The 17,764-nt window shown below is 54.1% G+C and overlaps 3 protein-coding genes across 9 annotated transcripts in view; 2 read left to right on the top strand and 1 right to left on the bottom strand.

The window, feature by feature from the left end:
• Positions 1-3,853, top strand: part of SETD1B (SET domain containing 1B, histone lysine methyltransferase) — a 45,823-nt gene extending 41,970 nt beyond the window's left edge. For 2 of the 5 annotated variants that reach the window (XM_064392500.1, XM_064392499.1), the window contains exon 18: positions 248-3,853. In XM_064392500.1, the coding sequence (XP_064248570.1) occupies positions 248-421 (174 nt within the window). In that variant the 3' untranslated portion in view covers positions 422-3,853. The remainder of the gene's footprint in view (positions 1-247) is intronic. The other 3 variants (XR_010348676.1, XR_010348675.1, XR_010348674.1) reach the window with 3 other exon arrangements.
• Positions 3,854-5,790: 1,937 nt separating this feature from the next.
• On the bottom strand, positions 5,791-16,550 carry HPD (4-hydroxyphenylpyruvate dioxygenase). 3 transcript variants are annotated; one of them, XM_064392517.1, is made up of 14 exons: positions 11,783-12,735; positions 11,539-11,565; positions 10,752-10,814; positions 9,476-9,580; positions 9,314-9,356; positions 9,151-9,233; positions 8,931-9,020; positions 8,736-8,839; positions 8,506-8,583; positions 8,191-8,353; positions 7,789-7,860; positions 7,022-7,144; positions 6,780-6,896; positions 5,791-6,678 (listed from the first exon to the last, which is right to left on the bottom strand). In XM_064392517.1, exons 1-14 carry the CDS (start codon positions 11,783-11,785, stop codon positions 6,568-6,570), a joined length of 1,182 nt encoding a protein of 393 aa, XP_064248587.1. In that variant the 5' UTR covers positions 11,786-12,735; the 3' UTR covers positions 5,791-6,567. The 3 variants fall into 3 exon arrangements, with proteins under 3 accessions (XP_064248587.1, XP_064248588.1, XP_064248589.1); XM_064392518.1 differs by lacking the exon at positions 11,783-12,735 and adding an exon at positions 15,406-16,550 and having other exon boundaries at positions 5,792-6,678; XM_064392519.1 differs by lacking the exon at positions 11,783-12,735 and adding an exon at positions 13,396-13,521 and having other exon boundaries at positions 5,792-6,678.
• Positions 12,875-17,484, top strand: PSMD9 (proteasome 26S subunit, non-ATPase 9). Its single transcript, XM_064392534.1, has 6 exons — positions 12,875-13,033; positions 13,126-13,228; positions 14,043-14,236; positions 15,559-15,660; positions 16,163-16,251; positions 16,550-17,484. Exons 1-6 carry the CDS (start codon positions 12,920-12,922, stop codon positions 16,575-16,577), a joined length of 630 nt encoding a protein of 209 aa, XP_064248604.1. The 5' UTR covers positions 12,875-12,919; the 3' UTR covers positions 16,578-17,484.
• The last annotated feature ends 280 nt before the right edge of the window (positions 17,485-17,764 follow it).

Below are 17,764 nucleotides of genomic sequence, written 5' to 3'. Positions count from 1 at the left end.
CCAGGCTCTTTTGCTCCACAAATGACCAGAATGTGGATATTTTGGAGCAGCACAAGGAGGCTGCTGTGTTTTCTGGCTTCATGCCGCCCTGCCTAGGCTTGCCCTAAGTCCAGGCTCTGAAAGCATGGCTGGGGCTGTCTCGGGAAAGGACTGCCCTGTTTTATTTTATCTTGAAATAATTCTGTGGAGGCTGGGAAGCCCTGGCCCTCGGGAACCTACATCATCACCTGTTCTGTCACCCTTGCAGCCAAATTGTTATGCTAAAGTGATCACGGTGGAGTCTCAAAAGAAGATCGTTATCTACTCCAAGCAGCACATCAATGTGAACGAGGAAATTACCTACGACTACAAGTTTCCAATTGAGGATGTAAAAATCCCGTGTCTCTGTGGCTCTGAGAACTGCAGGGGAACCCTGAACTGAACTCGAGGTTTCTTGTCACACTTGCACCTTCGGCCATGTCAAAACTGTGGTAACCAGGTGTGGTTGCACTTTGCCAAAAAAAGAGGAAAAAAAAACCTACAGAAAAAGGAAGAAAAAAAATTTAAAAGCAAAAAAATACTTACCAAAAAAAAAAAAAAAGAAAAAGAGAAGAAAACCAAGCAAGTTTCGCACTTCTGCCAGGATCATGAGTGAAAGCAAAAAGCGCACACGCTGACGAGGACTGTTCATGTTTCAGGTGCTTTTTCCTTTTCAGATCCAACACGCACACAAAAAGGTGGCTACCTTTTGTGGCATGGTCTATCTAAACACTAGCTTCTCTGTTCAGTCCCTGAAGTAATGCTCCATCATGGGATAATGGTACCTTTTTTTTTAATTGTTCTTCTAAGCCTTCATCGTTTCATAAATGCTGCTACCTTTTTCTCATCAGTTTTCGTTGGTTGAAAAAGACATTCAACGTTTAAATGTGAAGCAGAGACTGAAAATGCCATATAGGGTTTGTTGGGAGCTTGATTGGCTGAAATTGCACAGATTTCTCAGAGTAAGCTGTAAATAAATGTAAGGTTGATGTTACAGAGCAAGCCAGAGGCTTGAGGGTGTGTGAGTGAGTGAGTGTGTGTGTGTGCTTGGGGTGTGTGTGTTTGTGGAGATGTGTCCACAGCGAGCCTGGAGCTGAGCTGTCCTGCCTTTTCCTTAGGGATGAGCCTGAGCAAGGCCCCTCAGCCAGACCCCGGGGCAGAGTCAGGGCAGCCAGACCTCAGCTCCCCTCCTTGGCTCCCCTCTCGTTTTCTATGCCATGCTGGTCCATGGGGGATCAAAACCTCTGCAGCTGCACGTGAGAAACCCTTGGATACTTCAGTCACTGGGAAGAAGTGGGGTCAGCTGGGCAGCTGTAGCATTGTGTGGCCTTTGGGGTTCCCAATCCTTGGAGATGGCCTTGCCTTGCTTGCAGAAGAGGCTGAGATTGAGTGGGAGCTCAGCCCCTGCTGAGAAATCCTGCCCTGCTTGCAAGCAAAGCCCCACCTTTGTGGCAGGGCTTTCTTCCTGTGGGTGGGAAACAGGCTCATGTGACTTGTATTCATTTTTTCTCACTTTCATCTGCATATCCCTGCCCTTCCAGTGTTTTATGTGGAGTATTTGCTCTATCCTTGGATGTGGGAGATGCCTCCTGTGATAGGAGCAAGCTGTGCCCTGCTGCTCTCCTCCCTCTGTTACTCAGTAACTTGGCCAGGGGTGGTCCTGTCCCTCCAGAAAATCATGGTAGAAGTGTCCCTGAAAGCAATCCTGTTCCCCCCATCTATAGCATGGAAATTAATTGCTTCTCTACATTTGGAAGGCATGTTTTAACATGATTTCTCAATATATTTTGTCCTTGTAGATGTGCTGAGGTGAAGGTTGCAGTTCTTCAAGAGGTTCCATTTAAAAATGGGACCAAACACCAAAAAAATAGTTCTTTGGATGAGATCTGGAAATGTTACACCACCATTCAGGTATAGACAGGATCAGTTTTTCAATTAGCATTGAATTTCTCCTGCTTTAAAAGCAGAGATTTGTTGTACTAAACCCTTTTTAATTGGCTTGTAAGGGGAAGTTGCAATGTCACTCTGAAATGGGAAGATTATCTGCATAACTAAACACCTTCTCCCCACAGAACAAATTGCACAGCTGTATTCCTGTATTCTTTCCAAACCTCCACAGAGGTGACAACCTTGCAAAAGAAGCTCCTGGAAGATTTTTCAGCTGTTCCCTGGAACTGCCAGGGCTGCACTGCAGCGTGGAGCCTGTAATGTAGGTTAGACCTCTGCCTCTGGGTGTCTCCTCCAGACAAAAGGCCTGAGAGAGCAGGAACACACAGACTGCTGCAAGCTGCCTTAATACCACCTGTGTTTCTGTCTGGGGGCAAGCAAATTGTCTCTGAGATTGGACAGTCCATGATCCATCTCTGCTTTTGTTTCAGTTCTGTTTTGTTTCTCCTCTTTCTTCCTAAATCTCTCCAGCAACTGGGTGTTGGTGACCCAGAACCCAAAATCATGAGAAGCACAAATTTCTGTCACTGGATGTTGGTTGGAACTGCAGTGATGGCATTTGGGAGTTAAACCAGCTGCTCAGTTTAGTTATTTTTTTGAGATTCAATGTGTTGGCACTCAAGTTGGCATCTCCACAGCTTGGCCTTTGGCTTCCAAGGCTTTGGAAATGCACAGAAGTTTCCTGTGTGTCAGAATTGAAGCCCCTGTCCTTGGCCTTGTCCCTCTCTGCTCCATCAAACCAGTGCATCCATGGTGGGATTGTGGGGGTGAGCACACCCCACTGGCCCAGCCCTGTGTCCAGCACATCTGTGTGCTCTGGGTGGGATCAGCCCCTGCAGTTGGCCTTAACCCTTGGTGAGGAAGGTGGGGAGGAAGGTCACTGGCACCTTCAGGCCCTTCACCCTGTGTTTGGGGAGCACCAAAGCTTTGGGTGCCAAAGACCATGAGCACCTAAATCACTTGGGTACTTCTGAAACTGCCTGTAATTCATCCCCTTTTAGGATCCCAGACAAATAATGGGAGTTTTTAGAAGAGCTGATCTCTCAGTGCTTCCCCAGCAAGAAGCAGAGCTGTTGTAGCTGCAGCACTTTGGAAAATCATCTTAGTCTGGTCTCAAAGCCAAACCTGAGACTTCTCTTGTTTCCCCCATAAATCCTGGCTGGCAGAGTCCTGCCTGGGAGGTGTTTTGTCTTGCACTGGGAAGCTGCCTGACCTCCAAACCACTCCCTTTGTGGTGAGGAGCCCCAGGCCTGGTGCAGTCCCTGCCAGGGGGGCCCTGCAGCCACAGCTGGGGCTGGAGGTGCCTCAGCCCCTGTGCCCTGTGCTGGGCAGGGTGGGCTGGGAGCAGGCAGGAGCTCTGTGGTTCATTCAGCTCCCTGAGGAAGCACTGACAGGGATAAGAGGAGCCTCACCAGCTGCTGACAGGGACTGCAGTGCTTTTGGCCACTGGAAAACCCATCCCAAATGTACTGTCACTTCAAATTGAGCCCAAAACAAAAAAAAAGACAGACATTTACAGTGCTCCCTGCAAAATCCCATCTCCCTGGGAGGAATGACCCAAGAGAACAGAGCAAAATGATGGAAATAGAGTTTAAGCCTTTGGTTTGCAGCTGTGGGGGTGCAGGGGCCCCTGTGGATCCACAGGATCCCTGGGTTCACATTCCCAGGGTGGGCTGGAGGGCTGGGGCTCTTCCTGCAGTTATTTCTATTGTACAGAGCAGCTTGTTTCTACAAGGAAAGACAAAACAACCATCATTTTAAAACTCCTACAAATACAGTAGTTTCAGTTCTGGTTTTTGTGACCTTTTTTCAGGGATCATTTCAGTGCATTTCTGTACAAAATAAAAATTAAAGGATAAAAAGGATTTTGAAGTATAAAAAAATGCATTTTCTGTACATAGGCGAACTCAAGAATCTTCTCTTCAAACACTGTTTCTTGTAGAAACATGTTGAAATTTTTTTGCTGATTTCTTTGTACTTCAAGAGCATGTAAATAGTTTATTAAAAGTGACTATTGTAATTTGGAGTTCTTTTTAAACAGATTCCAGCTCTAAATCATGTCAAGATGGGGAGGAAGAAGGACTGAGTATAGCAAAGGAGCTGGTGGCATTTACAGCTTGTGTCAAGCTTTGTATAATGTAAATTCTGTATAAATACGGGGTTTTTTGTCAAATAAATAGATGCAATTAGAAGCATTAAGAAACTGAAGACAAAAAATTGCCAAGTCAAGGCTTCTTTTTTCCCCCCTCCCTCAGTCTGAAACCTAATGTGCAAAATCTATTTATTTCAAGCGAGGAAATGTGTACAGTCTAATAGACACCCTAAAATGTATTTAAGCAAATTAGCAACTGGATTTTTTCAGTTTAATATTTGTTTTGTTTTTATGAGTTTCCTCAATTGCCACTGTAGGATTTGTCCAAGTGCAAACACATCAAGAAGGACACTGTAAAACAATGGGGCAGTTTTGAAGCAAAGTGGAAGAACACCCAGCTCCCAGTTCTTGCAGTTTTCTGGTTTTAATTCCAGCGTGGAAAATCAAGGGCCTCCTTTAAAAGTAGGCAGATCAAATTGTTTGCAATAAATTTAATTTTTTTTCCTAAGTTCCTTTAAAAAAACAACAACTCTGCTTTGAAGATTTAGGATTTCTGCTTTTTCTTTGGTTAAGCAAATTTATAAATTTAGGGATGTTTTGTGCATATAGAATCTGTCACCAGTATGTATCTTGTTTTGAAGAAAGTGTTTTTGTTGTGGATGTGTCATGCTGTATATATTTGTTCATATTTTTGTGAATTGAATACTATGTACCATTGTATTATAGTAACTTTTATAAAGCAAACCATAAATATACTGACTTTTCTTACAGAAAAATTATGTTGTGCTTAATATATTACCAGGAAGGCTCTTGGAGCTGTGAGAGCTCAAGGAGGCAGAACAAGAAGAGTGTGAAGAACTGGTTTTCAGCAAAGTTCACTGAAAATATTAATTCTGGTGAGCAGGAAATGAATTTAAGCAACATTGTATTGCATGAAAGAAATATGTGATTCTAGTCTATAAACTTTAAGAAATGTCTCAGTATTAACAATGTTGACAGCCCTGGAGAGCTGAAGCAGAGCTCTCCTGACAGTGAACCAGGAGTCCCAAACATGTCCAACCTCAGGGTGAGGGGTCCCTGCCCCTCCTTCTCCCCTGATTGCTCTGATTTAATATCCTTTATTTATTGATTTTTAATTCTATGGAGGCAAAATCCCTCAACCACCAGGGGAGGGGTCAGTGATGTGTGAGGCTGTTGTGGCCAGAGGCTCTTTCCTTTATTTCTTTTTAAATCAGTTTATTCAAGTTGCCAGGAGTTGGATGGTTCTTGTGGGTCCCTTCCAGGATATTCTGTGCTTGTTTGAAATCTGGATCAGTTTTGCTCCCTGGACCCAGAGAAAGGGGAGCTGCTCAGGTTTGGCCCATGTACCCCCCAGGTACCCCCACAATGGGGGGCTGCTGCTGGGGGGGGGTCATGGTGGCCTCTCTGAGCTTTTATTCAAAAAGAAATACCTGGAGCAGGGACAAGGGGAATGGCTGATGGAGGAGGAGGAGGTGGAAGAGGCAGGACAGGGCTGCAGGACAGCCAAGCTGGGGGCTCAGCCAGCAGGGGCTGGGGACAGGACTGTCAGAGCCCAGGGCTCAGCAGGGGCTTGGGCTGCTCATGGGAGCTCCCATGCTGGGAACAGGGAGCAGGGGGGGTGGGCAGCAGGGGGAGACCCCAGGGAGTCCTTCAGCAGCTGGGCTGAGGGCTGGACAGGGGGTGCTGGAGCTGCAGCCCCTGGGAACACAGGGACTCCCCAGGCCAGGTCAAAAAGGGATTTATTGCCTTGGGGAGGAATTCCCCGTGCAAAGGACAGCACCAGAACAACACCCAGAGGGGACTTTGCACGTGGAGCCAGGATCTGAGCCAAGGAATTGCTGCCAATGCCAGCAATTACTGCTGGAAACATGGGAGAAACCCCAACCCATCATTAATGCAGGAATTTACAGGTATTAGAGCAAGACTGTTGCCTTGGGAAGGCTGAAAAGTGTAAATACAATTAATTCTCATTCCAGAGTGTTGGAGCTACCCTAAAACCATGTTTATTCTCAGCAAATTCAAATCAAGATTGAGTCTAAAAGCAATTAAACCAAAATCTTACAAAAGGAGATGTGCAGAGAGGAAAACGCCTCCGTGCTTTCGCAGCTTCCCGTGTAGCTAAAATTAAAACTTTGCATGGACCAAATGTGAGCACTCCCAGTTGTTTCTTCTGTCTTCCTCTGTAGCTGCGTGTCTTTGGCACATGCCTTAAATCTGCCCTTTGTGAAGAATTCCATGGTTTGGATCAGATTAAGTGCTTTTTGAGAGTGTGTTTGCTATTTCCCACGCCCATCTCCCAGGAGTCACCGAGGGGCAGTGCCAGGGCTGGGCTGGGAGAGGTGTTGGGTCCTTTCACACTGTCCAGCTTGGCAGTGGCTTCCCTGGCTTTGTGGCACTCGAGTCTGGGCTATTTACCAAAACAGGGGACATTTCCCAGTTCACTTGGGATTCAGCTCCTTGGGGAGGAGGGCAGCACTTCCTGCCATCCCCTACATCCTCTTGGTCTCCCCGTTGGGCTCCAGCACTGTCAGGTTTCCTCTGGCATCCTGGTCCATTTCTATGGCTTCAAACAGAGACTTGAAGTTCCCAGCACCGAAGCCCTGCAGGGGTGGCACCGTTAGGGACCAGGCCTTGGTGGCCCTGAGGCCTTGGTGGCCCTGAGGGCTCGTGGCCAGGATCAGCAGGAGACCCTCAAACCAACCTGGTGGTTGTGCCTCTGGATCACCTCCAGAAACACCGTGGGTCTGTCTTGAACTGGCTTGGTGAAGATCTGGAGCAAGTAGCCTTTTTCATCAAAATCCACCAGGATTTTCAGCTCCTGGAGGAAAGAAATGAGGTGACAGCTCGAAGACCCACAGAGGAGCAGGTGGGGCTCTCTGTCACTCACAAAGCACTGAGGGAGCTGCTCCAGCCCTGGGCAGGCCTTTTCCCCCTCAGACTCACCGCCAGCTTGTCAATGCTCTCCTTCACTTTGATTTTGGCAGTTTTGAGCCTCTCCCGCAGCACCTGGTAGTAGCTGGAGGGCACATCCATGAACTGCATGCCCCTCTGCTTCAGGTTGGTGATCTGCAAGGCAGGGGACACCCAGCAGGGCTCAGTTTGGGAGGGGTTTGTGCCAGGAGCTTTCCTGGCACCTGTCAGGACAGAGGTGCTTTCCCATGGCATTGGCCAACCTCAAGCATGAGAACCTGCCTCATCATTTCACTTTGGCACCAGGAATGGGCAGGCCCAAGATGTCCTCCCCAGGCACTGCAGAGAGCTGTGCAAGGATCATGTGTCCTGCTCTGACCTAACTTGATAGCTCTGGAGGCCCTTTGGTCTGGAGAGGAGCCCAAAGCTGGGTGCTCAGAGGCAGCTGGGCTCAACCCAGACCTGCCCCTGCCCAGCTGAAGGTGGTGATGGGCTGTGGGGCTCAGCCTGGCAGCCTGGGCTGTCTGTGTCCCACCAGGCCCCCTGCAAGGACAAAGGTGCCACCAAGGGCCCTGCAGACCCCAACTGCTTTGAGCTGGAGGGACAGGCAGCTCACAGATGCAGCAGGTCCCTTTGACTCCCTGGTTGTAAAACAACCACAGCACAAAGGCCGTGAGCTCTGTGTCCTTGTACCCTGGCAGGGTCACGGTGCACCCTGTGATGGGCACCGTGCCCAGAGCCAGGGCAGGGGCTCCCAGGGCAGGGGCTCCCAGGGCAGGGGGTCCCAGGGCTGCACTCACTGCTGAGATGATGTCAGGGGTGTTCAGGGCGATGTGCTGGACTCCGGCCCCTCCATAGTAATCGATATATTCCTACAGGGAAAAGATGTCACCATGGTAAGTGACAGCACAGCTACAGCTCTGAAGGGATGGGTGTGGGCTTAAAAATACGCAGGCAAGATCAGCCCAGGGGCACCATGGAATGGCAAAGACACTGTTGATGAGATGGGGTAAGCTGGCTGTGCCCAGGAGCTCCCCCAGGGTTTGTCAGACCCGAGCAGAGCCAGGATTGCTCTCCAGCAGCCACCTCAGCACAGCAGGTCTGCTCTGGCTCCAGATCACTGACACTTCGTCCCTGTTCCTTCACTGAGACCCCCCTGGGAGTGGAGGCAGCACAGGGATCAACCACCAGCATGCACCCACCTGGATCTGGGATTTCTTCTTGCCAGGTGCTGGCTCGTTGATGGGCATCTTGATGGTCTCCTCGTAGTTGGTGACCACGATGGAGCGCAGGGCGCTGAACTCGGTGTGCAGCTGCTTGTCATCCACTGACCAGAAGCGGTGGAAGAGCAGGTTCTTCTGGTACCTGCCCAGGGCACAAGGGGCACAGTCAAGCCCCCACTCCATCCCCACAGTAATGGAGCTCTGCTGTCTGCATCAGCCCTGGCAGCAGCAGTGAGAGCAGCAGAGCTGTGCTGCTGCTCCATCCCAGCTCCCAGCAGCTCTCCCCACCCTTACCAGTCTGCCACTGGGACCATCTGCAGGTCAGGCTGGTTCCCCACAACGTGATCGACAAAGCTGAGCTTGGCACTTGGTCTGTGGGGGAAAACAAGGAGGGTCTCAGCCAGGCTCAGGGGTACCCACAGCCAGGGGGCTGCAGGGCAGTGGGGACCTGTCCAGCTCCTCGGGGATGTCCCACCAGAACACGATGGCAAAGAGCCAGGCAGGAGCCTCTGGAAAGTACTCACAGCTTGGACAGCAGGGGGTCCTTGAAGAGGGGTGGGTGGTACCCAGGGAGGAACAGGCCCTTGTAGTTGAGCTTTTCTATCAAGGTGTGGGTGGTGTCACCATACTGTGAGGGGGGAAAGTGGTTGTGTTGTGGCTGTGCTTGTGCAGGGGCCTCCCAGCTGCAGCCAGCTCCATGGCCCTGCCCTGCCACTCACCGTCTGGATCACTGCAAACTTCACCTTCCCAAATTTGTCCTGCTCCACCCAGGGCTCCTTCACCACCACAGCACCACGCTCCTTGGCTTTCTGGGCAGAAGGAGAGAGATCCTGTCCTGCCACAGCTCCCCTGGGCCAGGGGGAGACATCCCCAGGCCCTCCCTGCCTCCCCTCAGCGTTCTGGGGGGCTGTGGGAGGGGGTGGAGGGAGGGCTGCCCACCTGCACGATGAAGTCACAGTCCTCCACCTCGAAGGCGACGTCCTTCACCCCGTCCCCGTGCTTCACCAGGTGCTCCCCCATCTCTGCCCCAGGCAGGAACAGCCACAGGCATCAGCAGAACTGCTTTGGCCATTTCCCACCCCATGCCCCCAGTGACACCTACCCTCATTCCCTGGGTTCAGAGCGGATGAGAAAACAAACACGATCTGCCGAGGAAGAGGAGGAGAGGATGAAGAGCCACAGGTGATGGTTTTCATGGCGGGTTGGGCAGCACCCTCACGTCTGACACCACCTCCCCTTTCCCTGCCCTGCAGTGGCACCTCACCTTGTCCTGCTTGATGACATGTGACACCACCTCCCTGCTGCCGGTCTCCAGCCCCCGGTAGGCCAGCTCCTCGAAGCCCAGCTTGTTGCAGTAGTAGGACGCAGCCTGTGGGCAGAGTGGAAGAAGGGAAGAGTCCCTCAGGCTGCAGCTGCAGTGCTGGTGGCCCACAGGCCATGGAGAACAGCCACCATGGCAGGTGCAAGTCACACTTGCTGTGTGTGTGTGTGAGAACAGGCAGCAGCTTCTCCGCCTCCTCCAGCAGCCCAGGGGGAACAAACAGAGGCAAGAAAGGGCCAGGACTGAGGAAAAAGCCCAAATTCAGTGGGAAGTGCTGCCTCCAGAACTTTCTGTGAGGACTGCCATGGAGCAGGAGACATTTCTGCGTGTCCCCTGTTCTGCAAGGCTGGCTGGCAAGCAGCTCGGGTGTGGGGCACAGAGGTGTTTAAGTTGCCCGGGGCAAGGGATGGAGACCAGCTGCCGTGAGCCCGTGCAGCTCCGCAGGCTGGTGGCCACAGCTGAGCCCGGCCACGTGCCCTGGGCCACATCCCACCCATGTCCCACCCCCGGCAGCCGCCCCTCGCCTTGCGCAAGAGCCACCAAGGCCACCGGCCCGGGGCCGGGCTTGGGGACAGCGGCACACCCCGGCCCTGGGGCTGCTGGGACGAGCCAACGCCCCCCGGGCAGCCAATGCCTGTCCCGGCACGGGAGGAGTCCCCTGGCACTGCTGTCCCCTGGCACTGCTGTCCCCTGGCGTGGCTGTCCCCTGGCACTGCTCTGTCCCCTGGCATGGTTGTCCCCTGGCGTGGCTGTCCCCTGGCACTGCTGTCCCCTGGCACTGCTGTCCCCTGGCACTGCTCTGTCCCCTGGCATGGCTGTCCCCTGGCACTGCTCTGTCCCCTGGCACTGCTCTGTCCCCTGGCATGGCTGTCCCCTGGCACTGCTGTCCCCTGGCACTGCTGTCCCCTGGCGTGGCTGTCCCCTGGCACTGCTGTCCCCTGGCACTGCTCTCCTCTGGCACTGCTGTCCCCTGGCACTGCTGTCCCCTGGCACTGCTGTCCCCTGGCATGGCTGTCCCCTGGCACTGCTCTCCCCTGGCACTGCTCTCCCCTGGCACTGCTGTCCCCTGGCTTGGCTGTCCCCCGGCACTGCTGTCCCCTGGCACTGCTGTCCCCTGGCATGGTTGTCCCCTGGCACTGCTCTGTCCCCTGGCATGGCTGTCCCCTGGCACTGCTGTCCCCTGGCATGGCTGTCCCCTCACTCGTGTGAAGCCCCTCACCTGCTTGGCATTGCCGACCCAGAAGGTGATGGAGTGGAAGTGGATGAAGCGGCCTCGTTGGGGCTAAAAGGAAAGGAAAAGGGGCTGAGAGCTGCTGCTGCTGCATTTCCTGCAGCACTGCCCGGCTCTGGAGCAGGGGGAAGCAGCAGCTGGGACCCTGGAAATGCATCTCCTGCAAATGCACCTGGATTAACTGGGTGGAACAACCCCCACATGGAGATTTTTCCAAAGTGCTTTACAGCCCAGTCCCACAGGGTCCTGCACTGCAGGAATGTACAAAGCACCAGTTTGGCTTTGCCCACAGCCACAGTCCCAGTTCTCCCAGTGCTCCCCACAAGTGGCCATCCCAGCGAGCTGCCCACCTGCAAACCTTGCTGTGTTAAACATTAATTCCTCCACGAAAGCTCTTACACAACCACCAGCGCCAGGACAGATCCCCCTTTGCTCTGTTCCCCACCACCGCCCAACCTGGCACAGGCCACCCAGCCCTGGAAACACTTTAAAAGTGAAAAAGGAGGAAAAAAATGCAGCATTTGGAAATACATGTTGCATGGAATGAGGATTCTGCTTAAGGCTTGGCTTGACAGGGAAATATCCATCATCTCCTGTTTGTCACTCTCCTCCCAAACCAAGAACTTCAGTGATTAACACTAATTTACCACGAGGATCTTGTGTGGCCCAGAGCAGTTTTACTTCTCATTTCAACAGGTAATCAAGGAATAATCTGCAGGAACATGCCCGATGTTTCACGCCAGGCAGAGGGGCAGGACAGGGACACAACTCTTACCTTTTCCCCCTTGTCTGTGTAGGACGTCTGAAAGAGAAGGAGAAAGGAGAGACATTAGTGGGACAGGCAGGCACAGCAGCTCCAGGGAGCTGAACCCACAGGCCAGGCTGGAGAGCAGCTCTGCTCTGCCACGTCCAGCCCAGTCACTGGAAAATCCAAATTCAAGCAGAGCTTAAATCTCCAAAAGTGTCCTGTGCCACGGAGCCCCGGGTGCCTGAGCTAGTTCCCATCTGGTGCCCCTCACCATTCCCGCGGCCTGGCGATGTGAGGGGAGCAGAGAGAGGGCGAGCCCGGGGGGGCTTTCAATATAACGGGGCCGGAGGCTCCTCCCGGCCCCACCTCTCCCGCCGCCAACCCGGGGGTGTGTTTGGTTTGCCCCGAGCGGGGGTGGCTGTCACCGGGGCCGTGTCGCCAGCCCTGGCGGTGCCGCACGTGAGGCTCTGCGGGGCGGGGACCCTGCTGGCCCCGCAGCCCAGTCCCTGCCCCGTGTGTGGCACAGGTCACCGGGGGTGACGCAGTCTGGGCAGCACGTCCCCCGGCCCGCCCGCTGCCCCTGGGGACATTGCCCCCGCGCTGGGGACGTGAGCCAGGGCAGCTGCAGAGCCCAGCTGGGTGTGGGGGGTGTTGGGCACGGGGACACAAAAGGTGGGACAGCAGCAGGAGGGGGCAGGAGCTGGCCCTGCCAGGGGGACAGCAGGGCACAAACTCCCCCGGACTGGCAGTGGTGGGAAGCTGCAGCACCAGCGAGGCCACAGAGGATGAGCACAGGGGGCTTGGGTGGGTGCCAGTGGCACGGAGGACACGGTGGGGGTCTCGTGGTGGGGCTGTCCCCTGCTGCCACACCGCCATGGGGACATGGATGCCATGCAGCACCCGGCAAATGTGCGGGGCCACAGGCTGGAGAGGGGCCAGCAGCGGGGACAGGGACACAACACCCAGAGGTGGTGACACCGCTGTGCTACTGCGTGTCACCAGCAAAGCTGTGTGTCACCGATGGTGACACCGCTGTGTCGCCATCAGAGCCGCCCCATGGCACCACCGCAGCGGTGTGACCCAGAGACGGTGACACCGCTGGGCCACCCCATGCCAGCGCCACAGCGGCGTGCCGCGGGGGCAGTGACGCAGCTGCGCCACCCCGCTACTGCCACTCCGTGTCACCGGTGTGTCACCGGTGTGTCACCGGTGTGTCACCGATGTGTCACCCCGCTATTGTCGCCTCCGTGTCACCGCCGCACGGCCCCGCCCCCGGGTTCACAGGCCCCGCCCCCGGGTTCACATGCCCCGCCCCCGGGTTCACATGCCCCGCCCCCGGGTTCCCAGGCCCCGCCCCCGGGTTCCCAGGCCCCGCCCCCGCCGTCCCGGCTGCCGTCCGGCCGCGGCCATGGCGGAGCCCGGCGGGGGCCGTCCCGTCACCGTCAGCGATGTGCAGCAGCTGGTGCGGCGCAAGGACGAGATCGAGGCGCAGATCAAGGCGTGCTACGAGCTGCTGGAGGGGGTGGGTGCCCGGGCAGGGCCGGGCAGGGCTGGGGGGCGCCGTGCGGGCCCGCGGGCCCGGCCCCCTCCCAACCGCCGCCTCTTCCCTCACAGCAAAAGGGCGTCGGGATGCACGAGCCGCTGGTGGACGCCGAGGGCTTCCCCCGCTCGGACATCGACCTGTACCAAGTGCGCACCGCCCGGCACAACATCATCTGTGAGCGGGGAACGGGAACCGGGCGGGGGGGCCTTTCCCGGGGCCGGGCCGCGCCCGCATCCCGCGGGATGAGCCAGCGAAAGCGGGATTGCGGGGCGAGCGCGGGGAGCGGAGCCGCGGAGCCGCGGAGCTCTCGAACCCCCCTGGCCCTCGCTGTGATTTCTCACCTTTCTGAACCGCCCTGGCCCTCGCTGTGATTCCTCATCTCTCTGAACCGCCCAGCCCCCGTTGTGGTTGCTCAGAGCCGGAGCCCGGCGCTGCCCTGAGCCCGTTCCCCGCTGGCTCTGCCCAGGGCTCGGAGCTGCCGCCGGGCCGGCTCAGTAAAATGCTTTTGAACACGTGTTGCTGCAGCGGCGCTGAAATTCTGCCACTGCTGCAAAGCCATTTGGGACCTGTGAAACACAACAAAGCCTTTCTGTGCTGTTTGTAGAATAAAATTTGGGTAGGAAGCAGCTTGGCATTTATTCCATCCCAGGCTTTCCCAGTGCCCTGACTTTCAGGATGGGTACATACGTAACAGCAGGTGACTTAATGGAAAGAAGCCTTAAGCTGCTCACTGAGTGCTAAGGGATCATGGGCCTCCCAGCCCTTCTGCCTTTGCATGTTTACCAAAATTTGTAGGGTGGTTTTCTCTGACTTTTACTGATAAACATCTGCCGGGCTGGCACCAGGCCCCAGCAGATAGAGCAGAGGTTCCTGCTGAGACCAGAGACAGCCAGGGCACTGCTCTGCGTGGCTGCAGGGGGGAGCAGGTGCTGAGAGCCCTCTGGGGAAGCCTCTCCAGCTCCCTGTGTGCTCATGGTGTCACCCACAGGTCTGCAGAATGACCACAAGGCGCTGATGAAGCAGGTGGAGGAAGCTCTGCACAAGCTGCATGCCCGGGAGAAGGAGAAGCACGCCAGGGATGAGGCAGAGGCCTTGGCCGAGGCCATGAGCCAGAGCCAGAGCCTGCCCCAGGCCTTTGCCAAAGTGAACTCCGTGACCCCGGGCTCTCCTGCCAGCGTCTCGGTGCGTGGGCACAGCTCGTGGGGAAGGCTGTGTCTGGAGCCAGACAGCTCATGGCTCCCTCTGCCTCGTGTTAATGAGTGGGAATAAGCTGGGGCCTTGATTAGGGTGTCAGCCCCTTCTTTTCATCACATTGGGATGTCCTGTGCAGGGGCTGGTCACTGCACAGGGGTGAGATGGGTGTTCCTGAGCTGGTCACTGCACAGGGGTGAGATGGGTGTTCCCTGAGCTGGTCACTGCACAGGGGTGAGATGGGTGTTCCCTGAGCTGGTCACTGCACAGGGGTGAGATGGGTGTTCCTGAGCTGGTCACTGTACTGGGATGAGATGGGTGTTCCTGAGCTGGTCACTGTACTGGGATGAGATGGGTGTTCCTGAGCTGGTCACTGTACAGGGGTGAGATGGGTGTTCCTGAGCTGGTCACTGCACAGGGGTGAGATGGGTGTTCCCTGAGCTGGTCACTGCACAGAGATGGGTGTTCCTGAGCTGGTCACTGTACAGGGGTGAGATGGGTGTTCCTGAGCTGGTCACTGCACAGGGGTGAGATGGGTGTTCCTGAGCTGGTCACTGCACAGGGGTGAGATGGGTGTTCCTGAGCTGGTCACTGCACAGAGATGGGTGTTCCCTGAGCTGGTCACTGTACAGAGATGGGTGTTCCTGAGCTGGTCACTGCACAGGGGTGAGATGGGTGTTCCCTGAGCTGGTCACTGCACAGGGGTGAGATGGGTGTTCCCTGAGCTGGTCACTGCACAGGGGTGAGATGGGTGTTCTCTGAGCTGGTCACTGTACAGAGATGGGTGTTCCTGAGCTGGTCACTGCACAGAGATGGGTGTTCTCTGAGCTGGTCACTGTACTGGGATGAGATGGGTGTTCTCTGAGCTGGTCACTGCACAGGGATGAGATGGGTGTTCCTGAGCTGGTCACTGTACTGGGATGAGATGGGTGTTCCTGAGCTGGTCACTGCACAGGGGTGAGATGGGTGTTCCCTGAGCTGGTCACTGCACAGGGGTGAGATGGGTGTTCCTGAGCTGGTCACTGCACACTGTACATTTCACCAAATGGGTGTTCCCTGAGCTGTATCCTGGCACCACACAGCTCCTTCCACACCTCACTGGCCATTCCAGCCTCAGTGTTTCTCTTCCCATGAAACTGAACAGAGGAATGAGCACTTACCTCTCGCTGTGGCTGTGGTGATGTTCACTGCCCTGAGTGTGAGCGGTGTTGTAGCACATCTCTCTCCCTGCGGCTGAGTGAAGGGTGATGCTCCTGTGATATTCCCTGTCTTTGGAGAATGCAGATGCTCATCTCTCTTCTATCTCTGTCCAGGGACTTCAAGTTGATGATGAGATTGTGGAGTTTGGATCTGTTAATGCAAACAACTTCCAGAACCTGCAGAACATTGCCACGGTGGTGCAGCACAGCGAGGGGGTGAGCTCATTCCTGCTGTGACTGCATTCTCTTGCCTGTCTCTGTTAGCCACAGCTTTTTCCATGGAACTTGGATCTCTGGAATCATCATTTCCATGTCAGAAGCAGTGTCAGATTCAGTCTGTGCAGTTAGTTGTAGCCTTGTTCTCTCACAGCACTGAGCTATTTGCGATGAAGGGAGGAGCTGAGAGCTGTGATCATCACGTTGTTTGTTCTCCCTGGGGACTCCCTGCAGCAGCAGGGCTGTGCCACCCTCGTGGCCTGGCCAGAGAAGCTGCCACAACCATTAAGTGCTTGGTGGTGAAAGTGAGGGATCTCTGGAGATGACTTCACACAAAACACTCCATTCTTTCAGCTACAGCCACAGGAGTGGGAGTGGGCACTGCTGCACAACAGTTCCTTGGGCTTAATGTTCTTCGTGTGCTTCAGCAAAAGAAGGGAGTTGACTTTGTGATGGAAAAGTGAAATATTTTGGTTATTTTTTTATTTTTCCCCTCTTTCAGAGACCCCTGAGCGTGACTGTGATCCGTGGTGGCAGAAGGGTGCACGTGGGGCTGACTCCAAAGCGCTGGGCCGGGAAGGGCCTCCTGGGGTGAGCTACTGTTTCACTTGCTGGAGGGAAGAGGCTTTCAGCAGCTCAGGGCACATTTCCTGAGCAGGCCAGCCCTGGCTGTGTCACTGCCCACTGTGACAGACCTCAGGTGGGCAGCAGGGAGCTGGAGGCTGCTGCTTCTGCACAGGGATACAGGGAGTCGAGTTCCATCAATGATGGCTGGTTTGTCTGGTAAACCAGTGGAGGAGGGTTGTGCTGGGTCTGAGCCGTGTCAGGTCTTCCCTGCCTGTTTGAGAAATGAAAATTTAATATTTCCTCCTACCCTCTTCTTTTTCAGCTGCAATATCATTCCTTTACAAAGATGACCATGGCTGGGAGAACAATAAAGCTGAAGCTTGTGCCTGCTTTCTGGACTCTGATCTGGTTTGAAAACTTCCCTGCGTGGTGTTGCTCTGGTGCCTGAAGGGTTCTGGCAGAGTTCTGCAGTTCAGCATTGCACTGGTTGTCAGGAGGAACCTGCAGAGCTGCAAGATGTGGCTTCTCATCTCTTCCACTTGTATCAATTTAGCATAAGGCTCTAGAGAGACCCAAATCTCACTGGATACATGCTCCAAAGAGGTTGAAATGCTCTTTTCTGGTGGTAACAGAGCATTCCTTTTTTCTCCCCTTTAAAACTCCTCACTGAATATCATGTGATATATGCTAAAAAGTCCTAGAGCACTTTTTGATGCCTGTCATAGTAGATGACAGGCAAGAGATATGCAAGTTTGATACTTCATCTTCCCCATGTTGCCACAACTTTTAAAGTCAATGAACATACTGAAAGGATTTTTGGAATGCCCAGTAATTTTAACACAATGAGGTAAAGAATAGGGATTATAATTCTACTTTTGGAACTTCTAGTAGTTTATGTAGTCATGATAAAAGCACTCCTAATCTGGCTTCTATTTTCTTTTATTTTTTAAAAAATTTGTTTATTTGCAGGAGTTGATTTTGGGGTATTTCCTGGTTCCAGCCAGGACAGGGTTTACCTTCTTGTGCCTCCCATGCTCCTCTCCACCCTGCTGCAGGAGCAGTGGGGGGAGTGGGTGGGTGGCACATGGTCTGGGGTGTTTTCAGTGGGAACAGTAAATTGGGGAATACCATTCCTAAGCCACCACAGGTGCATAAACTGTTGGAAAGGATTCTGGGAATGACTGGTTTGTTTAAAGCTTATTTCCAGTTGAATTTCAAAATAGTCTCCCAAAACAATAAAACTGAATATTGCCTCTCTCTGTTCTCATAGAAGTCATTATTTGGGACAGCCTCTCTGGGTCAGGGAGATAATGGGAGCTGATAACAAATCTCCTTTCCGCTCCCAGCAGGGTGTGAGGCTCTTTCTGGGCAGAAGGAGAAACAAATTAAGTTTAGAAATTGTTATTATTTGAGCTTAACAGCAAGCCTGAGGTCAGCAGCTGGGAGCGTTTGGGGCTGATTATCTGCAGGGGTGAAGTGAGAGCCTGGAGTGAGCCCTGGCAGTGGGGTCCCTGTGCAGAGAGCTGGGGACCGTGGG

This window comes from Passer domesticus, chromosome 17, assembly GCF_036417665.1.
Source record: "Passer domesticus isolate bPasDom1 chromosome 17, bPasDom1.hap1, whole genome shotgun sequence".
Lineage (NCBI taxonomy): Eukaryota > Metazoa > Chordata > Aves > Passeriformes > Passeridae > Passer > Passer domesticus.
Note: the sequence above shows the minus strand (reverse complement) of the source record. Positions and strands in the feature narration are given on the sequence as shown.

Bases quoted from the DNA above. Each gene is read 5' to 3' on its own strand.
- HPD (XM_064392517.1), bottom strand. The intron at 9,021-9,150 runs GTGGGCAGCCCT...CCTTCTGCCCAG, and splicing joins ACTGTGACTTCATCGTGCAG to AAAGCCAAGGAGCGTGGTGC. The intron at 8,354-8,505 runs GTAAGGGTGGGG...TGCCCTGGGCAG, and splicing joins ATGGTCCCAGTGGCAGACTG to GTACCAGAAGAACCTGCTCT.
- PSMD9 (XM_064392534.1), top strand. From the start codon at position 12,920: ATGGCGGAGCCCGGCGGGGGCCGTCCCGTCACCGTCAGCGATGTGCAG. The intron at 15,661-16,162 runs GTGAGCTCATTC...CCCCTCTTTCAG, and splicing joins TGGTGCAGCACAGCGAGGGG to AGACCCCTGAGCGTGACTGT. The intron at 16,252-16,549 runs GTGAGCTACTGT...CTTCTTTTTCAG, and splicing joins GCCGGGAAGGGCCTCCTGGG to CTGCAATATCATTCCTTTAC.